This window comes from Melospiza georgiana, chromosome 20, assembly GCF_028018845.1.
Source record: "Melospiza georgiana isolate bMelGeo1 chromosome 20, bMelGeo1.pri, whole genome shotgun sequence".
NCBI classification, from domain to species: domain Eukaryota; kingdom Metazoa; phylum Chordata; class Aves; order Passeriformes; family Passerellidae; genus Melospiza; species Melospiza georgiana.
In genome coordinates this window covers 2,700,403-2,722,578 of record NC_080449.1, presented here as the reverse complement: position 1 = coordinate 2,722,578, position 22,176 = coordinate 2,700,403, and the positions used below count along the sequence as shown (strand labels likewise).

The 22,176-nt window shown below is 60.2% G+C and overlaps 1 protein-coding gene across 4 annotated transcripts in view; it reads left to right on the top strand.

The window, feature by feature from the left end:
* RGS3 (regulator of G protein signaling 3) overlaps positions 1–21,880 on the top strand; it is an 81,563-nt gene extending 59,683 nt beyond the window's left edge. For 2 of the 4 annotated variants that reach the window (XM_058038003.1, XM_058038005.1), the window contains 6 exons: positions 9,795–10,442; positions 15,002–15,075; positions 18,730–18,831; positions 19,674–19,735; positions 20,408–20,574; positions 20,664–21,880. In XM_058038003.1, coding sequence (XP_057893986.1) covers positions 9,795–10,442; positions 15,002–15,075; positions 18,730–18,831; positions 19,674–19,735; positions 20,408–20,574; positions 20,664–20,849 — 1,239 coding nt within the window. In that variant the 3' untranslated portion in view covers positions 20,850–21,880. Of the gene's footprint in view, positions 1–9,794; positions 10,443–15,001; positions 15,076–15,965; positions 16,186–18,510; positions 18,651–18,729; positions 18,832–19,673; positions 19,736–20,407; positions 20,575–20,663 lie in introns of those variants that run through there. The other 2 variants (XM_058038006.1, XM_058038007.1) reach the window with 2 other exon arrangements.
* The last annotated feature ends 296 nt before the right edge of the window (positions 21,881–22,176 follow it).

The window sequence follows — 22,176 nt, the reverse complement described above, 5'->3', positions numbered from 1 at the left end:
TGCACATCAGTTGGCTTCTAGCCTCCATAGCAAGGACACGTCCCAAGGCCCCAGGGAGCTGGGCTGTGCCTGTGGGCTGGATGGGATGCTGGGCTGGGTGCTGATCTGTTTATCACCTCCCTGAGCCCTGGGTCACTGAACCCTGGCCCCCTTGGCCTCGCTGCCAGCCCTGGTGCCGTTCCTGGTGGCACTGAGTGGCCCCAGTGCCCGAGGCAGGGGCAGGAGGAAGGGAGCAGAGGGGCCCAGAGCCACAGCTCCCCTGGGATTGTTCCTTTGCTTGGCTGTGCTCCTGAGCCATGAGCAGAGCAGGGCTGTCCCCTCTCCCAGAGGTTCCTGGGGCAGATCTCTCCTGGCCAGCCCACACCCCTCACCCCCAGCAGCAGCACAAGGCTCAGGGCAGCTGGGCAGGAGCAGCTGCCAGCGCTTCCATCATGGCCAGAGGCAGTGTCAAACCCTGAAGGGCTGCTCCTGGCCATCCCCAGAAGGGCTGGGAAGGGGAAAGTGCTGGCAGCAGCGGCGCCTGAGCAGGGTGAGATCATCTGCAAGGGTGGGCAGAGCTGAGTGCTCTGAGCCAGAGCTGCTGTGATTTAATGGAGGTGCTGCAAGTGCATCTTGCAGCCTGCCAGCCTGGAGCCCTGTTCTTCTGTGCCCAAACCCCTCCTGCCTGTGCCCAAACCCCTCCTGCCTCGGGTGGCTGCTCCTTCTCTTCCCCCCGGGCATGGCAGAGTACTGTGAGCGTGTGACTGGGCAGACTCTGAAGCCAGGTTGAAATAACTTCATGCAAAAGTTATCCAAACCCTGATATCTCTGCAGAGTTAAAGGATTTATTCAAAATTTCAGGGGGCTTTGGGTGGTGATGCCCAGAGTGGTGTGGGACTGGTAGGCACAGCTTCATCCTGTCCCTGTGGCACCCTGGCCCTCCACCAGGCTTGGTGTCCTGCCCTGAACGAGCACCTTCCTATGCAGCAGCAGGGCAAGGCCTGCCAGCAGCACTGCATGAGGGTTGTGTGTGCCTTTGGAGCCACCAGAGCTGGGTTTGGGACCATTTGGGATTCCTCCCTGCTGTGTGTGGCTCTGGCCATGGTCCTGTTGGAGGCAGTCACAGCACAGCTGCTCTGCCAGGTCCTCTCCTCCCGGTGGATGTTTCCTTCCAGGGGTCTCTGCTAGCACAGGAACAGCTTCCAGCACAAGCCTCTGGTCCTGTGTAAGTGGTGTTGGGATGAGTCCTTCCCAGTGGATCTGCAGTGCCTGAATGCATCAGGCTGTGGTTGTCACCCCCCTCACCCTGCCCAGGGGACAGAGCTCTGCCCTGCCCACAGAGCTGCAGGTTCTCCTGCTGAGCAGCACTGAAGGGAAAGGGTTCTGTGGGCTGATGGCAGTGAGAGGATCTGCTCCTTCCTCCCCCTTTCCCACCACTCTGGATTTTTACTGCCAGGGATATTTATGACCCAGACATCATCTCACAGCTCTGGGTCCCCCGGCACCTGCCCTGCAGTGATGAGGCTGCAGGCAGCAGCTGGAGCCTGCTCAGGAGCTGTATCCCCCACAGTGGGGACAGAGCAGTGGGTGTGGGCAGGCTGGGCTGGTGGCTGGGTCATTCCTCATTGAGAGGCCCCGGGGACTGGGGTGCTCAAAGTCTCAGGGACATCCAGGCCCCCCCAGTGTGGTGACATCCTGTGTCCCACACTCCTGCAGCCAGCCAGGTGGCCTCAGAGGGGGAACAGGCACAAACCCCCCAGGCCCATCTCCCTTCAGCAGTGCAGGCAGGATGGGAGCTGGGCACAGCTGTGGGGGTGGCTGTGCCAAGTCACTGCTGTCCATGGTGACCACGTGTAGCTGAGCTCAGCTCTGTGTCCAGTGACACCAGGGAGCTTCCACATTTCCTGTGCCACTGCAAAGCTGTGGCTGCCTGTGAGGCAGAACAGGCAGCACAGTCCTGCTCATCCCAGGAGCATTCAGGTGGCTGCAGCTGGCTGAGCAGGGGACGTGTGTGTGCCCAAAGTCTGTGCTGGGGCAGAGCTGAGCTCAGGCTGTCACTGGAGCAGTGAGGGGTGGCTGTGGGGCAGATAAAACCAGCACGTGTCTGGGAGTGGCTGTGCACACACACCTATCTCACTGTGCTCTCTCTGGAACCATCAGGACACTTTCCTGTCTCTGTCAGTGAGGTGGAATGCCCAGCCTGGGGTCAGGTCCCCAGCCCCATGTGCATGGGGGTGCCATGAGAGGGACTGGCCTTGTAGGAGCAGAGGGAGGGGGCAGATGGTCACACATGGGCTGTCCCCTGGATGGACTCCATCCACCATCCTGCATGGACACCATCCACCATCCACCATCCACCATCCACCATCCACCATCCACCATCCACCATCCACCATCCTGCCTGTTTATTCTCCCTGTCCCTGCCCGTTGGGGTCGAGCTGCTCACAGAGGTTGGGATGCCAAGGGCAGAGCTCCCCATTGCAGAGCATCCCCCACTCCAGAGCTGTCACTTCACCACAGAAAACAGTCTGGGGAAAAAAACCCGTGAACAGCGAACTTGCAGCAGAATTTCCTTAAGCAGGAAGCGGTGAGGACCCGCCAGTGAGGGGTGGCTGTGGGGCAGATAAAACCAGCACGTGTCTGGGAGTGGCTGTGCACACAACCCTCACTCTGCTGTCTCTCTGGAACCATTAGAACACTTGACTGTCTCTGTCAGTGAAGTGGAATCCCAGCAGGAGAAATGCCCAGACTGGGGTCGGGTCCCCAGCCCGGTGTGCATGGGGGTGCCATGAGAGGCCCTGGCCTTGCAGGAGCAGAGGGAGGGGGCAGATGGTTACCGTGGGCTGTCCCCTGGATGGACACCATCCACCATCCACCATCCACCATCCACCATCCACCATCCACCATCCACCATCCACCATCCACCATCCTGCCTGTTTATTCTCCCTGTCCCTGCCCGTTGGGGTTGAGCTGCTCACAGAGGTTGGGATGCCAAGGGCAGAGCTCCCCATTGCAGAGCATCCCCCACTCCAGAGCTGTCACTTCACCACAGAAAACGGTCTGGGAAAAAAACCCCGTGAACAGCGAACTTGCAGCAGAATTTCCTTAAGCAGGAAGCACCGGGATATCTGCTCGGTGTCGCCGGGGGCAGAACAGGGCAGGAGGAGCAGAGGGTGATGCATGGCCCTTCCTCAGGGCACAGCGGCCGTGCGCTGCTGTCAGCAGGTACCAGCACCTCCGGGGACAGCCGCCAGAGCCAGAAATAGCACGGGGGGCACGAGTGAGCCGCGTCTGGGGGAGGCTGGGGCGGTTTCAGCCGCCGCTTGACACGGCCATTAATAACAGCGGGGCAGAGCCGGAGCCAGCAGCAGCAGCAGCAGCCGAGCGCCGCCGCGGGCACATGGGGGCTGCAGCCGGCGGAGGAGCCGCTCGCCCGGCCCGGGGGATGCAGCTCGGGGGCCGCGGTTGGTAGGTGCTACAAGCCCAGGATGCAGCTCAGGGGCCGCGGTTGGTAGGTGCTACAAGCCCAGGATGCAGCTCAGGGGCCGCGGTTGGTAGGGGCTACAAGCCCAGGAGGCAGCTCAGGGGCCGCGGTTGGTAGGTGCTACAAGCCCAGGATGCAGCTGAGGGCCGGAGCCGGGGCTGGGCAGGATCCGGCTCGGGCTGAGGGAGCCTCACGGGGCGCCAGGAGCGCTGGTGTCCTTGGGGATCCAAGCTCCGCTCCCTGCCCTGCTCTCTCCTGGGAAACTGTGGCTCCTGCACGGCTCATCTGCCACCAGGCTGGGCTTGAGGGAGAGCAAACGGGCATTTGTACTGCGGGGATGTTTTGAGGTTCCCCCTCAAATCCGGGCTGTGCTCGGCTGTGCCGTCGGCCCCAGCTGGCTCTTACTGTGGGATCAGCATTGCAATGTGCCCACAATGTGGATTTTCTGCTCCGGGACTTTTGAAGCCTTTAGATACCGTCTCTGGACTGGCACTAGGGACCAACCAGCAGGTTCAGGCTGGAATTGCAGCCGTGGCATGCTCGGAGTCTCGCTGGGGATGGATGGGCTGCGATGCGGAGCTGGGGCTGCGGGTCGGGGCTGGCGGCTCGGGGCGGTGTCGAGCCCCTGGTGGCGGCGTGGGGAGGGTCGGTCCCGATTTGGGGCTGGCACCGTGAGCTGACACCGAGATGCGGGGTGGGAGCCGAGCCTGCAGCCGAGCTCCTCTCCCCGGGCACGGGGCTGCTGCCGTCGGGTGGGCTCCACGGAGCGGCCCCGGGGCCGCAGGGCTGGGGCTGGGCAGAGCCCTGTGAGCAGCGACCACCGGGAATGCAGGGATGGGGATCGGGATTTGGGCAGGTGTTGGGGAAGATGAAACAGGAAAGCCTTATAAATATGATTGCCTAGCAAAAGATTTTGAGAATATGGAAACTATAAGCGAAACTATGAACTGACAGCAAGCTTTGAGATACCTTAATACTGAACAACTGGAAAACAATGGTGTGGCCAGCTGAAGGTAATCCCCTTTTGATGGAACAACACCCTCTACTTGCAGACAGGCCCAAGGGTCAGAGCAGACCCTACAGCTTGGCAGAAGGGGCCCAAAGAGCAGTTTTTAGGGTTTAAAATGTAACACAGTGTGGTGATGTAATGATTCTTATAGGCTGTATGTAAATGCTAGAGGATTGTACTAGATAGGTTAGTGAGAATTAGAATATTCAACACAAAAGAAGATTTATTGTATTGTAACAGGAAACTTGCTCTATTAAGCTTTTGCTCTCTTGCCCTCTCACTCTCTCACCCTCTCACCCTCTCTCCCCCTCTCTTCTCTCATTCCTGCTCTGATCTGTGTTTGGCAGCTCCCAGCAGGGCCCTGCACCCAGGCCCTTTGCAATAAACCCCAAGTTCCATGATCTGGCTCCAGAGATCTCTGGTCTCCGTCTGTCCCGATGCTCCTACAGGCAGGGATCCCCCCGTGCTTCCCCCCGAGGGCTTCTCCTGCCCGGCTTCGCGGTACAAACACCCCCCCCATCTCCCATCTGCACCTCCACCCTCCCTGCCCTGCCCTGCCCTGCCCTGCCCCGGGCACTGCCAGCTCTGCTGCTCGGCTCAGACACCCGCGCCCTTTTGCTGTTCTGCTAATTGCCCGGGATCAATTATTCATTGTGCAGTAATGAAGCAGGGCGAGGGTAGAGAACCCGGCTGAGCAGCGAGCCCTGGGCTCCGGCCGGCCTCGCTGGGTGAGGAGCAGAGCTCGGGCAATGTTCCTTGTGAGCACTTTCACAATGACTCCCACCAAGATTTTCTCAAGTTTTGGTAGTTCTGCTTTGCATTTCTGGCTCTGCTTTCTTCCCCTCAGCCCCGTGCTGTGCTTTAGATGCTGTTCCCTGTAGCTGGGAGCTTCCTGGGTTCTTAGAAGTCACTTTGAAATCCTGAGGTGCTCAACAGCCTTTCACAGAAGTTTCCAATCTGGTGGATCTGGGCACAGTTTGTCCCATGCTAAGAACCCAAACTGAAAAATATTTTCCTTCTGCTTTAGGAGAGATCTACTTTGGAAAGATTGGTTTTCCTGGATGATGTGGGTACTCTTTTTTGCATCAGCTGCAATCCAGCTGGGGTGGGGTGGGATGTTGCCTCCAGCACAGGGAACCCACTGCTGTCTGCAGCTCTCCCTAGATAACCTTGGTCTCATTCCCATGCAGTTAAATGCTTTTGGGGACAGGTGAGGCCTCTCAGAGCAAAGGTCCTTGAAGGGCAACAGGAGCCACAGAGGGACACAGGGAGGATGGAGTTGCCATGGTTGGGGACAGCCACAAGATTGGCTCCTCCTGCAGAGTCCCTGGAGGTCCATCCACCCTCCTGGGTGAGAGCACATCCCATGCTCTCCTGCTACATCCATGTCCAACAGCTGCAGGGACTTCCCTGTTTTTCCCAACCCCTGGTTTTAGCTGAGGAGGTACCTGGGTGCAGGGCAGCTCTCTGAGCTGAGTTTTGCCTCCACAAAAGAAAGAGAAAACCTGAGCATCCCCATCAGGAGCCAGGAAAGGCTCAATTAAGTATTAAAATTATTAAATATTAAAAATAATAAATTAAATATCCCCATGGCCAGGTATTTCTTGAGCCACAGTGGCTCCATGACTGAGAGGAGCAGAGGCTTTGAAATGAGAAGCTGAAAGCCTCAAACCCCAAAAATCCCTGACCTCCCCTTGCTGGGGATTCCAGGCAATGCCACCTGTGCCAGCACTTCTGGCAGCACCAGGGCAAGGGCAGGGCAGGCTCCAGCTCTCAGTGTGCTGTCTCCATGGCTGGGGTTTCCCCAGCAGCAAGGCCACATTATTAAAAGAAATGCTGGAGAAGTCAAGGTTGTGATGGCACGTATTGAAATTTTCTCTGCTGGTGAGCTGGAACTGTCCTGGATGTGAGCAGCAGCTCAGAAAAACCTGAGTTTGAAGTACAGACCAAGGAGCAGAGGGTTTGCAGTTCTTCTGCCTTGCCTTGGTTTCAATAAAACTTTAAAAACTTGAAAGAAACCCTAATTTTTGGGATAGTGAGTGATCCTTGATGGCAAAGAGAACCCAGAGAGTGGGTAACAGGTGCAAGGTTTGAGGATGTTGAAGCAGGCAGGGCAGTGTTGGCTTTTTTTGGAGTGTGTTGATATTTGCTCAATGGGGAGATAATTCTCAGGAACTCTATTGCTGTTGCTCTGCTCTCAGACCTATCATCCTCCTTCCCTAAAATGACCCCAGAGAGCCATCCTGGGCTTTGGAGGCAGCTCTTGCTTCTGCTTTCTCTTCCCCTTCTCAGGAAATGCTGCCTTGGCCTCTGAGTCTGAGACAGAAACTGGAGGAGTGAAGTGTGAGACCCTCCAGGGAGGATGGAGTAAATCCCCTCAGCCCTGCCCCGATCCAGACAGGGAAACCCAGAGGCTGGGAATGGCAAAACCACTTTGTTGGGTGCAGGGGAGGATGCAGGTGGTGAAAAAAGGGAAATCTGCACGTGGACCTCAGGGACAGCCAGATGCTGAGAGCAGTGAGACCAAGGCATTGGGAATGGAGAAGTCCAGATGTTGGCTGCTGGCTCCTGAGCTGCTGCAGGGAGAGCAGGGGATGTTTGGGTGAGTCTGTGAGGGGGAAGGACAGCAGCTCCCTCAGACAGCACCAGCTCTGCCTCCACTGCTGCTCCTCCAGCAGCCCCTTGGCCACATGAAGGGGTGAGAAGGTGTCAGCCCCCCTCAGGTACTGGAGAAGCTGCTCAGTGGCTCCAGGGCCTGAAGGGGCTCCAGGAGAGCTGGGGAGGGAATTTGGGCAAGGGCCTGGAGTTCCAGGACACAGGGAATGGCTCCCACTGCCAGAGGGCAGGGCTGGATGGGAGATTGGGAATTGGGAATTGTTCCCTGTGAGGGTGGGCAGGCCCTGGCACAGGGTGCCCAGAGCAGCTGTGGCTGCCCCTGGATCCCTGGCAGTGCCCAAGGCCAGGCTGGGCAGGGCTGGGAGCAGCCTGGGACAGTGAACCCCATGGAAGGAGGTGGGATAAGATGGGCTTTAGGTCCCTTCCAGCCCAAACCATCCTGTGAGCCTGTGAAACCTGGTCACATCCCCATCCTTGAGGTCCCAATCAGCTTTGGGCAGCAAGGTGGCCTTGGCTGATGAAGAGCTGATGAAATCCCTGGTGCTGATGCAGTCCCAGCCAGGAGCAGCTCTGTGGGCTGGCAGTGATGGCATTGCTGCCTCTCCCCAGCCCAGGTGATGCTGAGCAGAGCTCAGCCCTGTGCAGACAGCATTTCACAGCCCTAGTGATGCTCTCAGCCCAACATGGAACCGACCCTGGCTCATGGTGAGGCTGCTGCTTTTCCCCTCCATGCCAGAGAAGAGCAGCAGAGGCTCTGATTGAATTAGTGCAAGGATTTAATTTAATCCCCAAATGTCTCTCATTTTAAAGGAGCCTGTTCATTTCCTTCTAGGACCTTATCAGATGCAGGCACCCAGCACTGTGAGCAGGACTGGGCAGAGAGGCAGGGTTGGGGGAGGGCTTTGTGGGCACTGACTCCAGGGCTGTGTGGGTTTTTCCTCTAATTATTTCATGAGATAATGATGACAGTGATTGCAAGACAAATAAAACATCAGCAGCATCATTGAGGCAGCTCTGGTGCAAATGGGCAGCCTGGCAGGGCAGAGCTGGAACATTCCCTTCTTACAGGGAATTAATGTGCAATTTCACCCCAAGGGTGGGTGAGGGGGCATTTGCTTTGTGCCTGACACCAAATCCAGCTGTTTCATGGGCAGAGCGGTGCCATGGATGCACCAAGCACAACGTGGTCTCTGAATTTGTGTTCTGACTCTCTGGGGGAGTTCAGGTGATGCTGAATCTCTGCTGGGTGAGCCAGGCTGGGTGGGACAGAGCTGCTGCTCTCTGTGCTACAGGTGACACAGGGACCCTTTGGGTGTGATAAACCAGGACAGGGCACAGCTGGACACGTGTGGGCTGTGGCACTGAGCTCCAGCATCTTCCTGGAAACCCACCCAGCTCTTTGCCCCCTGAGCCCAGGCTGGGGGGTGTCTGTGCTGTCCCCTCTGTGTACAGGGGGCTCACACCCCCCACCCCTGGTGTTTCCTGGAGGTGACAGCAGTTCTGCAGCCCAACATCTGCACACAGCTGCTGGGGATGTCCAGGGTGGTTATCCCTCCTTTTTGTGCTTGGGGGAATGAGGGGTGTCCCCTGCAGGGTGGCTCTCCCTGGGGTGCTGTCACAGGCTGGGATCTCCACGGGGATGGAACCTCTGTCCACTCTGTGTGTGACTCTTCCCAATGGGATGTGTGGCTGGATGGGCTGACTCCTGGGGCTGCTGTCCCTTTTGAAGCTGAAGTCAGGGGTGTTTTTGTTAACTCCAGCTTTCTGGTGTCACTGGTTTGTGAAAATGCTTGGATCTCAGCTGGGGATACAGTGACTTCTTTTCTGGGTGGTTTGTTAGCTGGGGGTGGTGCTGTGGAATAGTCCCTGCCCCAGGACCTGTGAAGGAGGGAATTGCTTCTTAAAGAGAGGATTTTCTCTCCTTTGGTCTTTTTTCCCCTGCTGGGCTGGTTTTGCCCCTTTGGCTTAGACACAAAAATCACACAGGACCCTGCCCTGGCAAGAGAGGGCTCATCAGAGGCTCCCCCTGCTCACAAAAACAACCTTGGAGGTTCTTCCCCTTGGATTTTTCCCTTTGAAAGGACAGAGCTTGCTCAGGCCTTCCCCAAAAGGCAAAGAGACCTGGAAACCCCATCCCCAAAGGCACAAACCCCGGCAGGGGCTGGCAGGAGCGGCTGTGGTTTTGTGGGGCTTGCCCAGAGCTCGGGCCGAGCTGGGGCAATGCAGGGATGGGCAGAGCCCGGCGCTTCCCCTCGGCCTTTGATGATAACGCGGTGCAGGAGGGGCCAGAGCTGCCGAGGAGCTGCTGGGTTTCTCTGCAGCCCTGGGGGATCCCGGCAGGGCAGCAGCTCCAGCAGACATCGGGGTGAGGATGCTGCCATGGCTCTGCCTCTGTGGCTGCAGCCCAGCTGGTGCCCTGGGATTCCTCAGAATGCCCCTCAGTGGGAGCTGAGTGCCACCATCCCGCTCCTGCCAGCCGGGGCACCTGGTGTTCCAGGGCTCGGGAGCAGCGCTGGCTGCTGGCAGCAGTGGGTGACTTGGGGACAATGCCATCCCACCCCGCAGGGCACTGCTAGCGTTGTACAAATCGGTGCCAGCCTCGTAGGTGGGGTGTGAGGAGGTGAAAGGCTCCCCAGGAAGGTGCCAGAGAGATCTGGGGATTTGGGGTGCTTCTGGTTTCATCTTCTCTATCTTCTCCTGTGGCAGATGCTGGAGACGGACGCCGAGAAGCCGGGGCAGATGCCCTCGGAGGATGGGAAGGCAGCAGTGGGTGATGCCCCTCTGGCCGCCAAGGCAGCGGCTCTGGCCGAGCCCTGGGACGCTCTGGGCGCCCCCCAGGCTCCTCTCCCGGCGGAGAAGCAGCCGGTGGCCACGGCAAAGGGAGAGGAGCAGCCCGGCCCCCTGCCCGCCTTTGTGATCCCCGAGCTGCGGCTGGACAGCACCTTCAGCCAGAGCGCCGCGGGCACGGGCGGCGCCACGGACGGCGAGGACGAGGAGGAGGATGAGGAGGAAGATGAGGACGAGGAGGACGACGAGGAGGAGGAGGAGGACAGCGACGAGCAGTACCTGGAGAGGAACGAGCTGAAGCGCAGCAGCATGATCGAGACGGGCGGGCAGGCCGGCTACACCCTGAGCGTGCAGGGCTCGCTGCGGCGCCGCACGCACAGCGAGGGCAGCCTCCTGCAGGAGAGCAAGGGCCACTGCTTCACCTCCGACACCACCCTGCACTGCCCCGACAGCCAGGGCACCGCCGCTCGCTGGGCCCTGCCCTCCCCCAGGACCCTCAAGAAGGAGCTGGTCAAGAACGGCGGCTCCATCCACCAGCTGACCATGCTCTTCTCGGGCCACAGGAAGGTACGGACGTGGTGCAGGGACAGCTCCTGGGCTGGAGAAGTCCTGCCATGTGGGCCCTGTCTCCATTGCCATGGCAAAGCTCCCTTCTGAGGGTCCCTGCCCCTGGCAGCAGCTCTGGAGGTGCCAGCACTCGGGCATGGCACACGCAGCAGCGTGCTGGGGCCGTGGGTGGCACTGCCGCTGCTGCACCCATGGCCTGGGCAGCGCTGTCTGCTGGGATGCTGGTGGCTGAGTGCCCCTGGGGATCTGGGAATGCACAGGGGAGAGTCCCTGGTGACAGTCCCCAGCGTGCAGGAGCAGTGGGACCCTCTGCCCCAGCAGCCTTCTGCAGGGCTTTGGCCACTGTGGGTCCATCTCATGCAGAAGCTGTGCTCAGCAGGGATGTGTGACCCCCTGTGCTGCAGGAGGAGCAGCAGAGGCTGTGCTGAGGCAGCTCTGCCCAGGACTGGCCAGTGCAGGGTCTGGGGTGCTCCTGAGCCCCCAGAGCAGAGCTGGCCCTGGCTGCATGGTGCAGAGATCATTCATGGCAGTGCTGCTGTCCCCATCCTCCCCAGGTGGCACTGGCAGGGTGCTGAGAGTGGCCCCAAACCCTGCTCTGTGCCATCCCCAGCTCTGGGTGCTGCTCAGGGCTCTGGTGCTCAGCACAGGGCTGCAGTTCAGTGCTCAGGGTGTGCTCCCAGCCCAGGACCATCCCTGCTACTTGGGAGCTCCTTGCAGAGGCACATTCTGCTCCAGAGCCATGGCTCCTTGGCAGGAGAGGCTGCTGCAGACCCTGGGGTTAAACCCAGGCTGGGTTAACCCTTTTCCTGCCACGCTGCTTGAAAAGCCACCCTGATGCTGTTTCCTGGAGGAATTTTTGGGCTCAGTTGGTGAGAGCCCTTCCCAGGGTTACAGACTGCTGGGATGGGGCTGCTGTCTGCAGGGGAGCCCAAACTCTCCTGGAGACTGAGGCCAACAATTAATTGTGTGCGGGAGGCGATGGAGGGTTCAGACCCGCCCTATCCCCGATAAAGAAAAGCCACCCTTGTGTCAGGGACGCGGTCGCTGCCTGTCACACTTGCGGGGGAGGCGGTGACAGCGACAGCGCCAGCGCCGGCTGGGAGCGTCCCGTGAGCGGTGCCCTGAAGGAGAGCTCACAGTGCCGCTGTGTGTGCAGCCCCGAGCCTGCAGCCCTGAAACCCTGCATCCCTGCAGCCCTGCATCCCTGAAACCCTGCAGCGCTGCCCGGGCCGGGTGGGCTCTGTGTCCCTGCCGGGCACCCCGGCTGTGCTCCCCCTGCCCCGGGGAGCGCCCTCTGCTCTTCCTGCTCTCACCTGGGGAGACATTTTCCCGAGAGGTGAACGCAGCTCCTCCTGCGTTAAACTGTTCTGAAGGTGCACGTTAGACTGGGATTTTTGGGGCAGGGATTGGCAGCCTGTGCCGGTGGAGAGGGCAGTGTGGTGGCTGCACCTCCTGCAGTTCCCAATTCCAAGCCTGCAGGAGCTCTGGCTGCCTGGAGCCTAAATCCCTGCCCATGTGTTCTGCTGGGCATCCCTGCCTGTTCCTGCTGCCTGCTCCCTGCTCACATCACCCTGCTCCCACTGCCCCATTTCCTCTGCTCTGCTCCCACTGCTCTGCTCCCTCTGCTCTGCTCCCACTGCCCCATTTCCTCTGCTCTGCTCCCACCACCCCATTCCCATTGCCCTATTCCCACTGCCCCATTCCCACTGCTCTGCTCCCATTGCCTGCTCCCATCATCCCATTCCCATTCCCTTGTTCCCACTGCCCCACTCCCATTGCCCTGTTCCTATTCCCGTGTTCCCACCACCCCGTCCCCACTGCCCCGTCCCCACTGCCCCATCCCCACTGCCCCATTCCCACTGCCCTTTTCCCATTCCCCTGTTCCCATTCCCCTGTTCCTATTCCCCATTCCCATTGCCCTGTCCCCACTGCCCCATTCCCATTCCCACTGTCCCATTCCCCTTGCCCTATTCCCACTGCCCCATTCCCCATTCCCACTGCCCTATTCCCACTGCCCCATTCCCTATTCCCACTGTCCCATTCCCCATTCCCACTGCCCTATTCCCACTGCCCCATTCCCATTCCCACTGCCCCATTCCCCTTGCCCTATTCCCACTGCCCCATTCCCCATTCCCACTGCCCCATTCCCACTGCCCCATTCCCATTCCCACTGCCCCATTCCCCATTCCCACTGCCCCATTCCCCATTCCCACTGCCCCATTCCCGCCATGCTCCCACTGCCCCATTCCCATTCCCCATTCCCATTCCCCATTCCCACTGCCCCATTCCCCATTCCCACTGCCCCATTCCCACCGTGCTCCCACTGTCCCCTTCCCCTTGCCCTGCCTCTCCAGCTGCCTGTGGAGGGAGTGCAGCAGTCAGGGAAGGCAGACACGGGGCTGAGCCGCTGTGGGATTGCAGCCCCTGCCTACACTTCTGGAACACTTTCATTGCTCTGTGCCCTTGAATAGTTCAATGAAAACCTCCCAGCTTTTTGGAGCAGGCCACTGATGCACAATTCCCACAGGGAATTCCCCACCAAGGATCAAGCACTGGCAACACCTGCACCCAGCTGCAGGGCCTTGCTGCAGGGCCATCACATCCCTCAGCCTTGGTTATTTTCCCATCTGGGAGTGTTCCAGAGGGGCTCATCCCACAGCCTCCTTTAACCCCATCGTGCCCGGTGTCCCTCCCCATCCTCCTTCCCGCGGTGGGGTTTGGAGCTGGATGTTCTATGGGCACGGTGGGGAGCCTGGGGCTCCTCGGGAGAGCTCTGCCGCTGCCTTTTGTCCCCGAGGCCGGAGCCTGTGCGGACAATGGCAGGAAGGCGCGGCCAGCCCGTCTGCCGGGGCTGCAGCGGCCGGGGCCGCATTGTTCGGGCCGATAAACTCCGGAAAGCGGGGCCAGAATGGAAGGAAATGTCCGGAACCCCGGGCCCGGGGCTGCGGGGCTGAGCGCTGGGTTCCCACGGCCCGGCCGCGGGGGATGAGCCTGGAAAGCGCCCGGCAGGGACACACAGCCCCCGGGGCTCTGAAACACCCCACGGCCAGGGCGGGCCCCGAGTGTCACCGTGTCCCCTTGGTTCCATCAGGCCCTGCAGTGTCACAGTGCTCCCTGCGCTCCCTGAGGCCCCACAGCACCCAGCCCAGGCCATTGCCCTGGTTCCAGTCACTCCCAGTATGACCCCAGTGACCCCCAGTCTCACTCAGTATATCCCAGTTGCCCCCAGCATGCTCCCAGTCACTCCCACTTCCTCCCAGTTGCTTCCAGCATGATTCCAGTTGCCTGCAGCTACTCAGAGTCACCATCAGTGCAGTTCCAGTTGCTCCCAGTATATCCCAGTTTTCCCCAGCATGGTCCAAACTGCCCTCAGCATGCTCCTGGTCACTCCCTGTATGATCCCAGTCCCCCTAGTGTCATCCCAGTTCCACTCAGTATGATCCCAGTTGCACCCAGTCACCCCTAGTACAGTCCCTCTCACTGCCAGTATGATCTCAGTGGCCCCCAGTATAGACACAGTCACTCCCAGTTGCTCCAGGTTGCCCCCAATATGGTCCCAGCTGTTCCCAGTGTTGTCCCCTCCAGTATGGTTACAGACACTCCCAGTACATCCCAGTTGCCCCCAGCATGCTCATTCCCAATCACCCCAGTTTCCCCAGTATGGTTGCAGTTGCCCCCAGGAAGACCTCACTCATTCCCAGTATATCCCAGTTGCCCCCAGGAGGACCTCACTCATTCCCAGTATATCCCAGTTGCCCCCAGGAGGACCTCACTCATTCCCAGTCACCCCAGTTGCCCCAGCATGGTTCCTCCCAGGGATCAGGATGCTGGCCATGAGCATCTGCAGCGTGCAGGGATGGATGGAATGCTAAATCCCCTGGGCCACGGTGATCCCGTGGGTCTCCCTGCCTGGTGCCAGCCTTTGTGGCTGTGCTGGTGCTGCCCTGAGCTCTTGGCACATCCCAGATCCCCTTGGTTTGTCCAGGCTGCCCTGGAGCAGTGGTCAGAGAGGACAATTGTAAACTGCAATGATATGATTCAATTATAGTTGACCTGCTCTGATTTCTCCTGCCTGGGGACTGCTGGGAACTCCTGATTGATTTTAGGTGCCCATCCTGGTTCTGGGGGGCTCTGTGGGCAGAGGCAGGATCCCTGTGCCCCCTCAGGAGTAGGAGCACCAGGAATGGGGATTGAATGCTCTCCCTGTAGGAGGTTCCACTGTCAGCACCTTGAGCCTGGAGGGTACCTGGGCTGTGGCCCTGGGGTCTCCTTGGATGCTCCAGGAGCACCATGGGCTGAATTGGCAGAGGATGAATGAGGGCAGGGAGGTTTCTGTGTCAGGAGCTTGTCCTGTGTCACTGCCATCCTGGGGAAGGGGCCCTGTGGGTGCTGTGGGTGCTGTGGGTCTGGGCTGGGTGCTGTGGGTGCTGTGGGTGCTGTGGGTCTGGGCTGGGCGCTGTGGGTGCTGTGGGGATGCTGGCCCTGCTGGCTGGTGACACAGAGTGACACTGTGGACACGTCCTGGTGTGATGACAGACACTGTTGTTCTGTTCCCCCAGCTGAGTGGAGCAGACCCCGAGTGCAGCTGTGACGAAGGGGACGAGACCTCCCGCAAGAAGCGCAGCAAGAGCCTGTAAGTGTCACACTGGGGGTGGCGCCAGGGGGTGCCAGGGCTGTCTGTGGGGTCAGACACCTCGGCCTGTCCCTGCTGGAGCCCTCAGGATCCCTGTCTTCCCCGTGACTTTTTCCAGCAGCAAAGCCACGCTCTGGGGTCCCAGTTCAGAGGGAATTGTTTCCAGGGAGGGTGCGGGGTGTGCTGGGGGCACTGCCCAGCCCAGCTGGGAGCCCCCATCCCACCGAGCCCGGGCAGGGCAAGGACACGGGCTCTGGGGAGAAACAGCGTGCCCGGGTTCAGGGAGAGGACATGGAAGCGCTGAAATCTGAGCTGGGGCCTCCTTCCCGCTGGCCCCATGCCGGGAGGGGAATGGGGAGCTGGGATGGGGAGGGTCAGGCTCAGCCCTCGCCACTCATCCGCGGCAGCGCGGTGGGAGCGGGGACCGCGGGGACCCCCGGGGACACCGGCAGCTCTCTGCTGCCCCCGGTAAGGCTTCGGGGTGCCAAAAAGTGGGTGCGAGCAAGGACAAGGCAGCCGTGGCCTTTGCTGCCCTCAAACACAGCTGCAGCTGAGGGGGGCAGAGGCACGGGTGAGGATGTGCGGGAGCGAACTCTGCAGAGCGAGGATCCGGCCGGGGGTGCCCGGGCCGTGTGCCACGTGTGCCCGCTGCCCTGCTCGCTGCCCAACCACCCTGCGCCCTGTGCGGGCAAACGGAGCCGCCACACGTGCTCGGAGCGGCCCGGGCTGCGAGGGGGCTGCGCACGCCGCGGTGCCAGCGAGCGGCACTGTGGGCCCGCGCTGCCGCAGCGCTGCCGCCTATTTTTGGCTCTTTTATTATTTCCACCCCCCCCAACAGTGGAAATGAAAGCAAAGCCCTTGGAGCAGGGACGTCCCCGCGGCCGCGGGGGGAGGCTGGGCCCCCCCGGTCAGGAGAGGGCTCCGCTCACCTTGAGCGGCGGGGGATGCTCGGGGGATGCTCCGGGGAGCGCTGGCAGCGCCATTGGCTGCGCCGCCCGTCCCCGCCGGCCCCGGCACTATTTATGGGGCGGGGGCCGCGCTCCGCGCTGCTCCTCTCCCGGCCTCCATGTGCCACGCCATGGTGGACTTTTCCGAAAAATACCTGGAAAGGTAGGACAGCCAGCGTCCTGTGAGGAACGGGGATGTGCTGCCCCGGGGATGGTTTGGAAACAGCGCAGGGTGATGGTGCTGGGCCTCGTGGTCATGCTGGGGTGCTGGGGCAGATCGATTTATAGAGGCAACTCCGCGGTGAAATCAGCAATTATTTTGTGGAATTACTTTTGCTGGGGCATTTATTGGGCAGTGTGGCCGCAGCTGGAGGCTGTGCTGCCCATGGCTGTCACAGCCTGGGTCGGTGCCACTCCTTCTGTGCAAGGGTGGGCAAGAGGAGCAGCATGTGGAAGTTGGGGAGCTTCCTTAGGAGGTGTTTGCCTGGTGTGTTCCAGCTGGGAAATCCACCCAGGGGCCAGGATCACCTGCCTGGTGTGTTCCAGCTGGGAAATCCACCCAGGGGCCAGGATCACCTGCCTGGTGTGTTCCAGCTGGCCCAGTGCCGAGGGTTGTGCTGTGAGGGTGACCCTCCTGTGTCACACAAGGGGTGTTCAAAGCTCTGCCAGCCCGAATGCTGCCCTGCTGAACTGGCACTGCTGGGAACAGCTGGGAGCTGCAGTCCTGTTAAACTGGGAGCACTGCTGAGAACAGCTGGGAGCTGCTGCCCTGCTGAACGGGGAGCCCTGCTGGCATCGCTGCTCGGGGCTGTGCATGGCTGCTCCCGTGTGCTGGCGGGTTCCCGGCTGCCGGCGGCGCTGGCGGCGCAGCGATGGGAGGCAGATGGGGTTTGGAGCGTGAGGCTCCGTGTTTGGATCTGCTTTTCCCACATTAGCCGGTGCCTGACGTGCGTCCTGCTGGGATCACAGCCCAGGGGGTGTGAAGGCAGTGAAACTGTCCTTGAGGGTATGGATGGCACCGGGGACTGGGGGAGTGATTGCCCTCTACAATCGTTCTGTGGCTCATTGGACTGAGCCCTGGGGTTGTTGCACCTTTTATTTTACCCTCCTGGGACTGGAGAACATCACCTGGGGTGGGGTGGTGCATCCGTGCCCTGAACCCCTCCTGTCCCCCTTGTGTCCCTGGGCATGGCTTGGCCAGGTAGAGGTGGCTTCTCTGTGCATCCTTGCTGTGCGACCTGTGGCAGATCCTGTAACGTTAAATCTGCAGAATCAGAAAGAGCAGGAAGTGGAAACTGAAGCCGCTTGTCTAATGAGATGTCAGATAAGGAGCTTCAGATTTAGGGGGCAGAGTCCACCTGTGTTGAGAAAAGAGTGATGCTCTTAAGTTTTGATAAATAAATTACACCCACAAGCAGTGAAACACTGTCTATGTGCACTTTATGATGAGATCGAGGAGAGGTATTTTAAATGGAAGAAATTAAAAACACAGATGGAAGCTGTAATTCTTTCCAGCTATAAGCGTTCCAGCCACATGTAATTAAGATAGCAATATACTTGCTTTTTAATGAGTGACAGATCAGTGCCATTGGGAGAAGACTGCCAGAAAAGGGAGTGAGAAGCAAGGCCCAAGCGCTAGAATTGTCCTTGCTGCATTTTTGGGGTTTTTGGGGCTTGGGTGGTTTTTGGGGGTGTTTGTTCGCCGTCCCCGCCGTGTCCGGGTGCAGTGACCGCGCGATGCCACGCGGGGGCAGCACCGCCCGTCCCATCCCTGCTCCTGAATGGGGGGGTGGGGGGGCTCCTTTTCCCACGGCGCTTCCCAAAAATCCGAAATCCGCACGGATTTGTGTGCCTGCAGCTCCCGGGGGTAACCGCGACCCCCGCGGCCGTGTGTCCCTCAGTCTGTCTGTCCAGGGATGCCGGAGCTGCGCGGGTGACAAAGTGGGGCGTCTTTGCCCAATGCCCTGCGCTGCCAATCCCGGCCACCCCTTAGGGAAATGTCCCCAGGCCGTGTCCCGCCCGGGCTGGCACCGCACCGTGTGTGGGTGCCCACGCAGGGGGGACACGGGGCAGCGAGGTCCCCAGTGCTCTCAGCCCGCTCCGCCCCGCCGCCGGCCCCGCTGCCTTCCCCGCGCTCTATAAATAACCCTCGTAAATCCTCGCCGTGATTATTTTTCCCCGCCGTCTCTTGAAAGGCCCCACTATCCGCCTCGGCGCTGATTTTTCCACCTTTCCTCAAGTTTCCCCAGCAACGGCAGAGCCGTCCGAGCCAGCGGCGGGGCTGACACAGCCTTTACTCACTCACTCTCTCACTCACTCTCTCACACTCCCGGGCCGCCCCACGGCGCATTTAAAGCTCCCCGTGCTGCGCCCTCCCACTTCCCGTTCGCGCTGGAGCGCGGCAGGAGCGCGGCTGGGCCGGCACAGTGTCCCCGCTGCCGTCCCCGCCGCCGTCCCCGCTGCCGTCCCCGCTGCCATCCCCGCTGCCGTCCCCGCTGCCGTCCCCGCTGCCATGCCTTTCTTCCGCGACCTGTCCAAGCCGCAGCCGCTGGAGTTCCACGCCGAGATGCTGCTGGCGGTGCAGCGGCCGCACACGGGCAGCCTGCAGCGGCGGCACACCATGAAGGAGTAGGTGCTGGTGGGCGAGGGGCCGCAGGGAGCCGCGGGTCCCCTCGCCCGCCCCGCTCACACTCGCTCTTGTCCCTAGAGCCAAGGACATGAAGAACCGCCTGGGGATTTTTCGGCGGCGGAACGAGTCCCCCGGAGCCAACCCCTCCGGCAAGCTGGACAAAGTGCTCAAATCGCTCAAGTAGGTGCTGCGAGCGGGCGGTGCGGGCTCGGGGACCGCGGGGGTTTGGGGACCGCGGGGATGGGGATGGGGACCGTGGGGGTTTGGGGACCTTGCGGACAAGCTGTGCTCTGGAGCTCCTCACCTCCAGGGAAGCTGTGCTCAGCCCGTTTAGGGAAGCTGTGGACAAAGTGTTTGTGTCTAGAGGAGCATTTTTAAAAATGTTTTTTGGATGAAAGTCTCCTGCTGGAGGGTGAGAGGTGCTGCCTGCACAGTGGCACCGCAGCAGCTCGGGCTGGAAATTTACCTGACAGCAGCGTTCTCCCAGTGCCTGCCTATGGAACTTTAACTGTCCAGAGGATGGTTTGAAAAACCACTTTGCTCTGGAGATGCTCCAGCAGCTGGAGACAAGCCCTCCCTGCTCTGGCTCCTGGCAGCTTCTCTGGCTGCTTGAATGGGGCAGCTGAAATCCCACTTTTCCACAGCTCTGCATCACCCAGGGCTTCTTCAATTCTTCCTCAGACACTCCCAAGTGCCACAGCTGGTGGCACAGACCCCCGGGGTTGGAGTTTCTTCCTGCCAGCCTAAAGGCAGGGGTTTCCTTTCAGTGTTGCTGCCTGTGCAGAGCCTGGCTCTGCCTTCAGCTGCTCTGCCAGTCCACTACCAAGGTGGGAGCCAGGGCCAGCCCCTCGGGCACACAGCGTGGCTTTATCCTCTGGAAACATTTAGCAGGAGCTGATTTGGGAGCTGGGAGCAGCTGTGCTGGGCTCACAGCCTGGCTTTTAATCCACTGGAAATGTTTAGCAGGCAACACAAGCAGCTTTTGCTGCTGAGCTTTGCCAACGTCCGTCCTTTCTCCACAGGCCCACTCCCGAGGAAGCACTCAAATGGGGGGATTCCCTGGAGAAGCTGCTGCTGCACAAATGTGAGTGTGTGTCCATCCCTTCCCTTGTGTTTGCTGCCAGGGGAATATCCAGACACGTGCCTGGATAAAGCTGGGATTTCCTCTTTAATCCCTTCCGGAGTTTGGGGATGCACAAAGCCAAATTGGCCTCTCCCTCGTGTGCCCCCCTCCTGCTCCTGCCAGGCCCAGGGGGGATCTTGGGGACAGGGGCAGGGAGAGCTCCAGGTCAGGGCTGCAGCCCCAGCTTGGGGAGGAGGGGGCAGGGATCCATGGCCGTGCCCAGTCTGGGGCTGTGCAGAGGGACATGGAGCTGCTTTAGAACATCCTGAGCATGGGAGGACAGCCCTTCTCAGGCACCCTATCATACACCCAGCCCAGGGGGTGGCATGGGGGCCCTGTCCCCACTCCAGCCCAGCCTCCCTTCTGGCTCTGGGTGCTGCAGCCAGGCTTGGGATGTGGATTCAGCTCCTGGATGGGCTGTGCTGCCCTGGCAGTGCCATCGCTGCCTGTTTGCACAAGGGGCTTTTTTGGGCAGTGCAGGGAGGGGGTTTGGGCTGCAGCTGTGCCGTGCCAGAGCTGAGGCTCCTGTGGGGCTGAGGCTCCTGTGGGGCTGAGGCTCCTGTGGGGCTGAGGCTCCTGTGGGGCTGCTCCCTGGCTGTGAGCAGGGGTGGAACTGTGTCCCTTCTCCCACAGACGGGCTCGCTGCCTTCAGGGCCTTCCTGCGCACCGAGTTCAGCGAGGAGAACCTGGAGTTCTGGCTGGCCTGTGAGGAGTTCAAGAAGATCAAATCCCAGTCCAAGATGGTGTCCAAGGCCAAGAAGATCTTTGCTGAGTACATTGCCATCCAGTCCTGCAAGGAGGTGAGGGCTGGCTCCCACGCTGGCGTGCGGCTCCTGGCACAGTGCCTGCCTGGGGAGCTGCTCACCAACCCTGGTTCCTCTGCCCACAGGTCAACCTGGACTCCTACACACGGGAGCACACCAAGGAGAACCTGCAGAACATCACCCGCAGCTGCTTCGACCTGGCACAGAAGAGGATTTACGGGCTCATGGAGAAGGACTCGTACCCCCGCTTCCTCCGCTCCGACCTCTACTTGGACATAATCAACCAGAAGAAGGGCAGCTCCCCGCTGTAGGCCCAAGGACTGTCTGGGGCAAGCTGGGAGCTGTGTGTTTACATGGAATTGGGCAGTGGAGGCCTTCCCAGGAGCTGGTGGGAGCTCGCTGTGCTGCTCGTGCCCCAGGCCGTACGGACAGGGGGCAGCTGAAGGAACTGAGCCGGGCAGGCTGGCACTGCTGCAGCCCCACCATCGCTGGTACGACGCCTTCGGGGTGGCCCCGGCGTGGATTTAGCCTGGAGGGAAGCTCCCACAAGATACTGTGAAGCACCTGCCCCAGCCAGGAGCGTTGCTGGAAGGTGGAGAGCGAGCCCAGCTCGGCAAGGAGGGGATCTCGTGCAGGGCTCTGGCGAGGGGACAGCAGCACCGACACAGATGTGGTCCTGGATTAAAGCCTTGTGAACTGGAGCAGCCCCAGGATGCTGCTGTGCTTCCCTGTGGGCCTCCTCCTTCCCTCCTGGGGCCTCTGGCAGGAGCCCGGCGCTTCCTTGGCTCGTAGTGGGTCCCCCTGGAGCAGCGAGAGCCGGGCCCTTGCCCTGTGCTGGAGGGTGCCAAGCACCCCCTCCTGCCCTCACCCCTGGTTTATTTATTGCCCTCCTGTAGCTGGACACGTTGCTGTGTGCTAGGAAAGCCCCGTGTCCTCCCCGTCCCCACGTTACAAGTGCAATATTTGTTTGTGTCGCGGCCGAGTCTCCGGCGGAGTGGATGCCTTTTTCTTTTTGCAGGTGTGTAGATTTTGTAAGGTAGCAGGTTGTGTGTGCCAGACCCATTCCCTGGCAGCGGGCCGCTGGGGGAGCCTGGTGTAAATATCAATTACTGATGCCCTGACGACGGAGGGTTTGGTGGTGGAGAAAAGCAGAAAAGCAGCTCTGAGCAGCAGCCGCTCTCCTGACTCTGGATAACAATGCTGTGTTGGGAAGCAGGGGTTCCTGCTGGCCCTGGCAGGGCAGGGTGCACTGCCTGCCTCCCAGTTTACAGTGCAAAGCATCTCTGCAGCTAGAAACAAACCTACATTGTCATGGTCATAGGTAAATAAAAGGAGAATATCATTTCTTGTAGCTGGCTTTTGTTCGTGCCGTGTTTGTCAGCACTGGTGGAACCGTGCAGCCCTCGCCTTGCTGAGGAGTGTAAAATCCTGTTACTGTGTGCCTAAAGAAGGGAAAATCTGATTCCATGAATTTCTGAGCTGTTTTTTATGATGGAGCAGCTGCCAGAGGTCAGGTCTGGGTGTAGGAGCAGAGTTTTGCCCAAAGTGAGACTGTTCCCAAGGCCAGCAGTCGCTGTTGAACACAGCAGGGCACAAAGCTCTGAGCAGGGAAATGCCCAAACACACCAGTGATCTCCT